Genomic DNA, 12,342 nt, shown 5'->3' on the forward strand with positions numbered 1-12,342 from the left:
GTCTTGAACCTTGATGTTAAAGAAAGATGTTGTTAGTAAAATGAATGTTACTTGTGTGACCATATTGTGCAAAATGTAATTGAATCAATTGATGCTTTTAAAATGATTTTCTGGAAAAAACAACTCATTCAGTCATCAAAAAAAGCAATAAGACACTTGGCAATACAGTTCTAAGTTAAATTTTCCCGATTAACAAATGCTTATATGAAAAAAGAATAGGCCCATCAGGTCAGAATTTTATTAAATTACTTTAAAATAGTAAAATATTTTGTAAAAATATCAGGAAGTAATAATGTAATACAATTGATAACCAAAACTGTTGAAATATATGATCCAATTTCAATATTAAACTTGAATGTAACTTTAAGTTAGATGCCTATTTATTCAGAACATTCTCACAAACAACACATTACAGATTACAGAAGATCACAGATCATTTGAGATAATAAATTTCTATTAAAATATGGCAATTCAAATCTAACATATTCTAAAAGATGTGGCAAATAAGTTGGAAACACTTCTTTCCCAAGTGCTAATTCATAAGGCATTTTACACAGTGATATAAAAAAGGAGAATCTCTCTAAACTCAGCATTCAAAGGAAAATATTTCCACGCAATATTAGTTGATTAGCATTAGTAAGACGGACACAGATGAAAAAATACAGTAAAAAGTTCCTATTTCAATTGTCTACTTAGCATTGAATCAGATGCCACAAATTTTAAAGCAAACAACATATGTAGTCTTGTAACGGTTGTATCATGATTTATGAGTCATTTATGGAAAAGTATGTTATATGAAAATACACTCAAACCATCAGTGTAGCCTTTCAGATAATGAATACCTATAGTAAATTTATTTTTTCATGAACAGTGAGAAAATAACTCTCCATGAGAAAAAGTAAGACCATTGAATCATTTTATTGTGATAAAAGGAGATATTCTAATATAAATTATAGAGAATGGTGGGGAGCTATGACCTATTTGGAAACTTAACACACTTGGAAACAACAACTTCATATTATCATATAGCACGTTTTTTAGCCATTCAAAATCAATACCAAATCTCATCACAATTATTACAAAACCTGAGCCTGGCTAATAGTATTGACAACTAGGAAAGTATCTTTGCATCTTCCTGAAAGTATTCACAGTCATTAAAATGACATATGTTGTATTTTCTTTTAAATCCCAATCCACCCATTTTTTACAGAAGACAAAGTAGAAAAGTCACAGACATATTAGTAACAAGGATCAATGTAAAATTTAATCTTCTAATACATTAGCTTTTACAAAGTTTCCCTAATTACATATATATTTATATTACTATAATAGTTTCCCTACAAGTCAAGATGGAATTGGTATGAACTGATGAAACACTTGTTTAAATATTTCATTTCCAAGATATTCCCCTTGGTAAAAATACTAAGTCAATTAAGCTTCTTTTCCCACTTAGCATTTTTTTTGTAACTTGGTTTTCTTTGATGTGGCATTGATTAAAAAAAATTTCACATAATGTTCAAGAGACTTACCATATATAACACAAAACAAGGATAGTGGCAGAGGCAAAATGTAACAGAGATCTGCTGATTATCTTATCAATTTTCATTCTACTAAATGCTGTATGACCCAGTAAAAATAAGTAATAAAATGTCAAAGAAACAAAAATTCCTGTCACGGTAACACCAGAAACAGACACTTTTCTTTATTACATAATCAAAAACATTTTGTAAATGAAGCATATATTGTACCTGATCAAATAATTCACCGGTTTCCATTCTCATAAGGACTACAGTAATCTTAGAACATATAATAAACTTTTAGATTAAAAAATAACATTAGGACAGCCCAAAGCCTCAGGACCCTGCACCCACGCAGGAGACCTGGAAGAGGCTCCTGGCTCCCGCCTTCGGATCGGCACAGCACCGGCCGTTGCGGTCACTTGGGGACTGAATCATCGGGAGATCTTCCTCTCTGTCTTTCCTCCTCTCTGTATATCTGACTTTGTAATAAAAATAAATAAATCTTTACAAAAAATAACATTTACATTATTCAAAAGGAAATAAAAATGAAATATTTTCACAATGATGTCATTACTAAAAATGTTGAAATTATTTCCATTGTTTGTGTGAGTCTAATGCATCAAAAATTGTTTTAAATTAATGTTACAGAAAAAACATATAATTAGCAGATAGGATATTCATGCAAATCACGAACTTTGGTTTTACAGCTATAGTATATCAAATGCACTCAAAGTTATTGCTTTATTGCCTTCCTTGTGTTTTTACTTGTGCTATTTGCAACAACAGTCTCATCTTAAAAGAGAAGCTTCATAATTAACTAGCCATGTCTTACGTAAATCACAAGAAGTTATAACAATTCATTTTGCATAGTTTGTAATGAATAGTAGACTCAAGTGAACATGAAAAGCAGGCTGGAGTACCCCTTTTTTCTTCAGATCGCCCTACATTTACCACCCTACATTTGCCATAGTTATACCTTCTATTTTAGTGCTGTTAGTGACAGCTGTAATGCAATTCCTTCCTCTGTGTTATTTAGCCAATAACTAATTAAGAGTGATAAAGGATACTAAAGTATGTCCTTTCTTAGATGTCTGTTATTAATATAGGTATATATAATTTGAAAATAGACTTTGTAAAGAGAATGTACAAGATTTTTCTTTTATATGCAAAATAACTTTCAACAAGGGCACTGAAGTAAGACATGCATAAAAACAATGAATAAACTCAGCTTTCAACATCCCTCCATCCTTTCATTTTTTTGCATTCCCCATAGTTATTATTACATTTAGTTAAATAAAATGTATAAATTTCACATTTTCACAATTGTGTGTCAACCCTGTGCAAGAGCCATGCCCGTCTTCTCTGCATTGTTCCAGTTTTAGTCTTTGTGCTGTAGAAGACAACACCTGATTCTACTTGCTAACAGGGCAGACTCATGGAGACAGCAGGTGGGGACTGCCACCCACATGGGAGACATTCATTAAAACCACAGCTCCTGGTTCTGGCCTGAATCCCAACCTGCTAGCTCCGGCAAGGCCACTGTCAGGCCTAATTCCTCATGGCATGCTCAAGGAGATCAAGCAGATAGCAACCCTTTCTCTCGCTCTTGCTCTCTCTCAAATAAATAAATGGCTACATTTACTATTGTTTACCAAGTTTACAGATGACAAAGTAAAATTTCTACACTGACAAAATAAACTGAAAATACAAAATATATACTGCATCTGTACTGACCATGTACTGATTCACTGTCTCCTTAATCACTAAATAAAGAACAACAGTATTCAATAGCATTTATGCGATTTTAGGCCTTGTTACTAATGTAAAGATAATTTGGAGCATAGAGGAAGAAATACATAAGTTATTGAAAATACTACCCCATTATAACACAAGGGATTTGAACATCAACAATTCTGTTACAGGAAGTGTTCCTGGGATTAATGGCCTGTGGATGTCAAAGAGCAATTGTAGTTATTCTATGGCTTTCAGTAACATTTAATTACAATATTCTATTGGTTGCTTCATATTTTATAAAACATTTCCTTGTTTTGCATAACTTTCCCCCAACAAAGATTAAAGATATGAATTCTATAACATCCAGAAATAATCTCATATTATCTAATAATAACCAGAAACATAACCCTGAATGACTTTTGTGGATCAAATGGATGAATCAATTTGGAATATTGCCCTAGATTGAAATAAATTGCTTCTTTTTTCAAGAAATTCCAAACTGTTCATGAATAAAAGAAAACTAAGGAACAAAATTTTTAAAAATTCACAAAAATATTAAAATTCATTAACTAAACACTTTTTGAGTAAATTTGCTTAATGTTAGTTTCATAAAACATAATCCTAAAGGTAAACCTAAGTAAAAAAATAATTCCTGCCTTCATTACAGCTACAAGTTCTGCAAAATACATTATAGAAATATCCATATTAAAAAATTAAAGGGTAATACATAAATTAAATCATATCATAAAATAGGCACTAATGAGCAAGTGAAGATGTTCTTGAAAGTAGTGAAACATAATTTATTATTTCAAATCTTTCAAACTTCCAAAATATTATATATAATCATACGGTTCTACACTAAAGTGCTCCTTTGCTTCTACTTATACAAAAAACAAAAACAAAAAATACACACACACTTTCTAGATAAGATTTAGAAAGCTAAGAGCATTGAAATGGTTTCTAAATAGTTTCAGGCATGTCAGTTCACGATTTTCCTATATACTATATACCTTGCACTTAGAAAATATGTTTGACTCATAATATTTACATGAATAGTATCAAATATCATTGACAACTATATTTCCAAATACATTTTGAACTATTTAAATTTAGGATTAGTGTCAACAGTTCTTACGTCGCTGGATCTGTGAAACTTGTAAGTTCAAGAATATTCATAAAACCTGAGGAACCTACACTTAATCTTTTCAGCTGTACGTTTTCATAAGGTAAATAAGTATATTTTATGTAGAAATATTTTATACGGAAATTGTACGTAGAAATACGTTCTCTTCCATATATTTCTAATCATTGTAAGAATAGATAAGTTCACCAAGCAAAATTTAGAAATCCAATGATTTAAATGTTTCCTCTGGTAATGGGAATTATATTTTTCTCTGGAATCAGAGTGTTCATTGAAAAATAAACAACAGTTTAACCAGGCACATACACCCTTGACCCACACTTAAAATGTCTCATTATTTTAAGATTAAGTTCCTCTCTAAACATTAATCATGATACTTGGAGTCTAAAATTATAGGTAGGATAATTATATTTTATGCTCACATCAAAGACAATGATATGAAAAATATAATTACATTCCCAAGTCAAGTTCTTCTTCGATGTCATTAGAGACAGAGAAAGCAAATCACTTCTGTTTTTGATACTCCTCTGAAGACATCCTACTTTAGATAATCCTTTAAGAAAAGTAGATCCTAGTTCATAATGTCTAAAAATCATCCAAACACTTAATTCATTTTGAGTGTATGACATGCTTTAGACTTTTCATCCTAAAATTTTATATCTGAAATAAAAATTTTTAAGTTTTTACGGTTAGTATACATACCTAAAGTGGCAAAATTTCCACTTCACTGTCTATAAATTGTTCTTTTACACACTTTTTTTTTTTTTTAACCAACAGCAACTGAAAAAGGAAACCAATATGCAGCTACTGAACACAGTCCATTTCCCACCTCATGCTCAGGTTCTCAAAAACTTTTTCCAACACCAGAAGGTCATTCAAATAATCACATAATAATGAATTTCCAGATACTTAGGCAAGCCAATTACCAGCCTCTAGTGCATCATTATCATGAATTAAGCATGGATTATTAGTACTAGAGTAGTAATACTACAGATGTATTTAAATATTAATAAATCACTCCAAACGTATCAGGGTACTTCAAATGCCTTTTGTAAAAACAAAATTAAAAGACTCTGATTTGGAACAAAGTACTTTTGAAATCTGCAGATTTTTTCAGTATACATTTGCCACAAACTTTTTAAAGTCCTTGCCTAAGCATATACTTCTAAATCTTGAGGTATTTTCACATCTCCTAGAAAACTCAGATTTGTAAACATGTTGAAATTTAATCAGCCTCATCTGATATGCCACACTGCTTTCCTCCCATTTTTTCATTTTCAAGTTTCAATAATTTTAAGTATCTTCAATATAGCCTAACTTTCTTTTAGAAACAACTAAACAGCATTATGAACTAAACTTTAATATTCTTCCTTATTACCACATCATAATGCATACTTACTCATAATATTTTAAAGTTCGAATTTCCATTATCAATTTTCTTAGTATATAAGAAAACACACAACTCCAAAAGTACAAAAACATAGCAATATTTAAAACTATAGCATTTTGGTACTCAAAATCTTTTCTCTATTGCACACACAGATTATACTCAATTGGAGAGCTGTGGGGGATTAAAAAATAAATGGGGCTTTTAAGAAATTAGCTTAAAATATTTAAAGCAGTTCTTTAAAACATGTTAGTGAGAAATACATTCATGATTTCAATACACAGTAAATAATTTATATTAGGTAACATAAACCTTCATTTGTCAGAGATAATAGCAAATAAGCCCAAAAAATAATTAAGAATGTATGAACAAGAATAATAGCTACCATACAAAATAGTGAGGATAAATCTTGCAGTAATATCTTTGTATACATCATAACCCAAAGATTAATTTTACCTTAGTTATTTTTAAAAACTCATTCAAGTTATTCACTTTTTTCCCAATAAACTGTTTCTTAAGTAGAATTTTGAAAAAATCATAATTTTTCTTGCAACTTGGTAAATAAACTTAAAATGCCTGTGTGGATACCAGGTTCCTATATTACTGTATTACTGTCTCATTAAAGGATAAGTGATCAGACTGTCCTGGGTGCTCTGAGGTCTTTCTTTCCTCTGCAGGCTTAAGTCCTAATGTGGTAGGTTATCTCACGGCATCCTATTTTCCTTAATCGTGCTTAACACCATTGCAACAGCTTAATCATTAGTATTACTGTTTTTCAATGTATGTTTTTGTCAGATATAAAATCCTGTGAAGAAAATTGTTATGTTATCTTGCCTGCCCCGATAACTTTATTGTTAGTCTTATTACCTGGTATATAACACGGTGATAATGAATATTTGTTAAAATATTAGTTTAACTTAAATATTGACATGTTTTAAAACATAGGGTAGGAGTTCTAACATAAAATGCACCATCCTGTTACTACAGACATTTTTAATAGATACTGTGTGTAAAATTTAACTTGTCAATGAAAATTTCAATGTACCATCATACAATTATTAATTAAGTATAGATCTGATAATTGGGCTTATCAATCTTGTCTGCACTTTACATTTAATCCTCCTACTTCTTCCAAAGTCTAGCACAAGTTTTTGTCTTCTATTGTATTAACTACATCTCTCTCTCTCAAAAAAAAAAAAAAAAGAATCAAGCAAAACACTTCAACTCACTGATGTAATTAACGGTTTGAAGGAACTATTTGTAGAATTAATAAACTCAGTCCTTTGTCATTGTCTTTGACAATGTTTGTGGCTCCAGAAGTTATAAGCAAATCATTACTGATATATGGCATAAATATGGCAGGAAGGATAAGACCGGCCTACCAAGCAACCTCTATATTACATTTGAAGAAAGCAAGCACAACTCCATGGAGGCATTTTGCGTCAAAAGAAGCAAACATATACAGCAGATGCTCATTTGTGTTTTCATTGGTCATTTTGTTCACCCAAAATAATCCTAATCATGAAATGATCATGTTCTCTTCCCCATGATACATTTGATTAGTTTTCTAAGCAAATTTTGAAATAAAGTATTCACCACTCAATTGTAAATGGGAACTACACACTATAATGTTCACACTAACATACGAAAAATGAGATATTACAAGGACACACGCATTTAAAAAGCATGAAATACAATGCTTATACTCTCATGCTTTTATGTGGTTTCCCAATCCTGACAAACCTGGCTCAGACTGGTGTTTCTTTTTCGGCAATATTTTTTCATCACTTATTGTACCATTCACTTTTTTCTGCTGGTCTTCCCAAGTAACTTCTAGTATAAATAAACAAACAAACAAAAATCAAAGCTGTCAGAAACATTAGATAATGTACAGAAAACAATCTGAAAGTAATTCTAAGCTTTATATATGTATATATCTAATAAATATAAATATATATATATTTGATTTCTCTCATAAACTATGTAAAATGTGGTGAACATCTTCAAAATAGGAATGTGACATTATTTGAATTGTTTTTATAGATTTCAATGCCCAACACGCTAAACTCAGTTTCTAGTAAATTCTAATACTTGTGGAGCCAAAGTACAAAGAAAATGATGATTAAAGTGGTTGAGCAAATGAAGGCCTTTCCCTGCTTGTTATTAAATAATGCTAACTTATTTCAAAAATATTTTGCTATTATTATATTGTAGTGAAATGAAACATTATATGTGTTCACACTGCAAAAATTTTCTGCCCACCAACAGATAATTCATAAAAACAAATACATGATAAATGACTTTTAGCACCATATCAGCACCTTCATTCATAACAGAAAAATTTATGTACCATGAAATGTAATTTCAGTAAAATCCTGGCAAATGAAGAAGCATACTTAGTAATAATATGGTATACTAAAATATAAACTACCTAATTTATTTTAGATCATCCAGAATTATTTCAAGTGTAGTACAACAGGAAAGAAGGAAATAAAGTATTCAGGTAGTAATGATATTTTAGATAGGGCTGCCAGAGAAGACTTTCCAAAGAGGGCAACTTAAAAAAAAAAGAAAGTTAAGCGTGTAGTTATTGGGAAGAGAGCACTTCATGAAGCAGAACAGCATGTGCAAATGTTCTCAACTGGAAGCATGTCCTTTGTATTCCAGAAGAGCATGCAAGTCACTGTGGCTGGACCAGACAGAAAAAAAGTGAAAGAAGAAATGCCTAAAACGGTAATGGAAATGGTAGGTCATCTACAAAGTCACCTATCAGCATGTCACAGTGACATTCAGGAACAATTATAATAATGACACTCATAAAAATTACAGCTATCACCAATCTTTCCTACTTCTTTCACACATCTGTAAATTTAAGTTCAATAGTCAACTACTATTATGTACATTTTAATACCCATTAGGTCCCACCATGATTCTCTCCTACTTTATCTACCTCTGGCCATAAGTGAGAGTGCTAACATGCTTTATAATAGCAAGGTAAGTACAACATAACTGGGAAGGTAAAACCAGTTGAAAATTGAAAACTATCTAGATTTCAACATGGAACATAAGTCATTTGGAATGGAAATTTCAAATTACTTATGAAATTAGAATTGACTGCATTAAGTCTAGGGGTTTTCCAATTGCAAGACTGAAAAATTTTACTGTGGTGCAGATATCATCAGCCAGCAGAAAATAAACGTTTTGTTTTGGTAGTATTAAAGTTGTACTTTGTGCCCTCATTTCCAAAGTGCAAATAATCTGAGTTAGATACAAAATAGGATTCCCAAGATGTAAATAATCTGAATAGATCAATCATCAGTGGGAACAGAAATCTTAAAAAAAACCTTCCTTAGGAAAATAAGTGGGCAATGGACAAGAGCTGGTTTTGAGACGTTTCCAAAGAAGGCTGCCTGTCTAAGTGATCCTTGGCTGCCCTTTCTGGGTGATTCCAGCCCTCGCCTCAACCCCTGAAAAGCTGCCTCCCTGTACATTCCAAGGCCAGAAGAAACAGGTTGAGCTGGGGGGTGGGGATGGGGAACAGCTATTTGTTCATCTCCTGGGGAGATGAGGAGCAGAAAAACCTGTTTTCCTCTCCAAAGCAACATAGGGCCTTCCCACTTTGAGGGATTTTTCTTTGCACTGGATCAATATACTAATGCACAGGGAGTGAAGTTATCACAGCTACATGCACATAAAAATGAATTGCAAAATGAAAAATGAAATTTTTTATTAAAATCCAAAGCAAATGAGCTATTGGTCTACCTAAATGCTGTATCCAAGTTCTCGGCAGCACTGGCTCTTTCCTTTTCTGGATGAGAATTGAGCAGCTTGTCCAGTGACTGGGAAAGGAAGGCCCACCGCCCCCTTGGCTTGCTCTCTGATAATGACGTCTCTCCCTGTAAACTCCATTATAGACTTGGGGGAGGCAGGGTAAACCCCAGAGCCCAGGCCTTGGTGGTCTTTAAGATGTTCCACCTTGTGCTGCAAATTCCTGGTGATTCAATTTCATGATCTGGCATTTCTAGGTAAATAAAGGGACTTCTTTGACAAAAAAAAAAAAGCTCCAGTTAAATTAAATGAATCATCTGCTCCTTGATTAAAGTAAATCTGTAGAGCTGGTGGGGGTAGGTGGAAGAGAGAAGGGGAGAAGCCACCACCTTCAACATTGGTACTTGAATACTTGAACAACATATGAGCACTGGTTTGAGTCTTGCCTGTTCCGCGTCCAATCCAGCTCCCCTGATATTGTTTTGGGAAAGCAATGGAAAATGGTTCAAGTATTTGTGCCCCTGTTGCCCACTGAAAGACTTGGATGGAGTTCCTGGATTCCGATTTCCAACTGTCCCAGCCCTGGTTACTGTGCTCATTTGGGGAATAAACCTGCAATTAGAAGATCTCTCCATCTCTCTCTGTATCTTCCTCTTTCCATTTGACTGTCTCTAACTGAATAACTAAAACAAATAAATAAAAACAAACGGTATTGTTAGAATGGACGGAGTTGGCAGTTATCATACTTTCAAGGCACCAAGCACTCTACTACATTCCTCAGCATCTCCTTCATCCCACTTCATTTTCTTCACTCACTTCTTTACTGTGTGATAACAACTTGGACATTCCATTCAAGAATGTTTACATTTTAGCATTCTATGAAATCTCAAAGTAGTATTTAAATAAGCCATTTGACAGTAACAAAATACAAAGCACAATGACAATTAATAGAAGAATATGGGGCAATAAACCTCTCCAAAACCTTCGAAGTTTACTTTTTCTTTATAATTTGTCCTTGAAGATATACTTTAAGCTGAAGAGACTGAGCATAAATTACACTCTGTAGAATAAGTTTGTCAACTATATATATTTTTATCAGATGTGTTCTTTTTTGGAGAGGAAGGATTTCCACAACCATAGAGCTCAGCTTTGCATCTTCAATGTGTAAAACTACAACACATTGATAATGGCAGATATAGGCTAAATGCGAGCAAAACTTTAGCTAATACTGAAAACAAAGTAATGGTTGCAGCCAATGTATGTAAGGTTGCAGTTCATTTCAGAACCAGAAATCCACACAGAATAGAGTTCAGCTTAAAACAATCTTTTTTGGGAATGCTCCCAGGCAAGATTCACTGCTTCAGTACACACAGCAGGCCACAGAAGTTGTGCACAGCGGACTTGAGGGGTTGTTTTTATTAGGGGGCTATGGAGGTAGGTGTTGGAGGACAAAGGAATGTGCCTTCTAGAGTGTCATAGGCTCCCTTCCATCTTGGTGGATCCCTAAGTCACTGCTGGACTAGCCTTCTGGTGTGACCCTATCAGCCACCCTTCTCAGCCTCCTCCTAGGCCGCCCCTCACCTACCCCATCTGGGCCTTACAGACTCAATGAAGAAATGAATTAGGCTGAGTGTCTAGGTTAGAAATCTGACTCTATGTGGAGTAGAGAAAGTTGATTATCTCCAGAATTGTGCTTTATTTGTGAATGAAGGAAGTTTTACTAAGTTTTCTAACCTCTGTTCCAAATCTGAAAGCCTTTGCATCTAAATCCAACAACTGTGCCACAGAACAGTTATAGATATGTTGGCATAGGCATAGGCAGATGGCTTAGAGCTAGATGGCTTTACACAGAAATGTGGCAGATTTTAATTTTGAAGACAAAGAAGGAATACAAAGATTTTCACATATTTATCATGTATTCTGTTCCTTGGTCTCTCCTCGGTTCTAGATTTTTCTTTTCTTTTCTTTCTTTTACAGCCAAACTCTTTAAAAGGTGTTTGAACTCGCTGTCCCCATATATCTGCTCTTTTGTGAATCAGTCTAATTGCCCTTTTGGTCCTTACTTAGGCACCAAAATTGTTAAAGAGGCCAAAATTGTGACTTTTTATTTGCTAAATGATATGGTGATTTTCACATCCTAGCCAATTCTTTTTTCCTTCAACTTGTACACACCATCATTCCCCACCATCTCAGTCTCTTGCTTCTTTTCCTACCCAATTTTCAGACATTACAGCGGTTCACTTCATATTCTTTATAACTCTTCTTTTAACTATTGACACTTGTTCTCTTCACAATATCAACTGGCTTTATGGTTTTCAAAAGCTATATTTACAAAGATGACTCCCTAACTGACAGCTACAATTTAAATCTCCAGCCTGAAGAGCAGACTATATTAAAACTGACCATTTCTCATCTGAACGTGCATGCCTAACAACATTTCTTAGCTTACATCCAAAATCAAACGCTTAATAAACTAACTCAATTTACTCTTTGCAATTTATTCCCTGTACCTCTTAATGGATAATTTACTGCTATTTTCTAGTTACTCACGCAAAAACCTTGGATCATATAATATCATCTCTCATTATTTCAACCTATCAGGATTCTTTTGGCTCCATTTTCAATACTTACACAGAATCCATCTACACTAACACTCCAGGCTAAGCCACCATCATTTGTTCCCCAGGTGATTACTGCAAAAGCCTCTGAAGATGTCTCTCAAGCTTCATTCTTTATTATTGTTCTTATTTAAAACAAACATGGTACTGTATCACCTTAAGCCTAAACTGGCC

General features: G+C 33.3%; 1 protein-coding gene and 1 non-coding gene across 8 annotated transcripts in view; both read right to left on the reverse strand.

The window, feature by feature from the left end:
- RIMS2 (regulating synaptic membrane exocytosis 2) overlaps positions 1-12,342 on the reverse strand; it is a 506,806-nt gene that overhangs the window by 149,584 nt on the left and 344,880 nt on the right. Inside the window, exon 19 of one of the 7 annotated variants that reach the window (XM_058668557.1) lies at positions 7,238-7,615. The exons of the other annotated variants lie outside the window; for them this stretch is intronic. Coding sequence (XP_058524540.1) covers positions 7,491-7,615 — 125 coding nt within the window. The 3' untranslated portion in view covers positions 7,238-7,490. Of the gene's footprint in view, positions 1-7,237; positions 7,616-12,342 lie in introns of those variants that run through there. 7 annotated transcript variants of the gene reach the window in all.
- Positions 2,822-2,926, reverse strand: LOC118757553 (U6 spliceosomal RNA). The gene has a single exon (XR_004995259.2). It is a non-coding gene; the product is annotated as a U6 spliceosomal RNA (small nuclear RNA).

This window comes from Ochotona princeps, chromosome 9 (assembly GCF_030435755.1).
Source record: "Ochotona princeps isolate mOchPri1 chromosome 9, mOchPri1.hap1, whole genome shotgun sequence".
Classification (NCBI taxonomy): Eukaryota; Metazoa; Chordata; class Mammalia; order Lagomorpha; family Ochotonidae; genus Ochotona; species Ochotona princeps.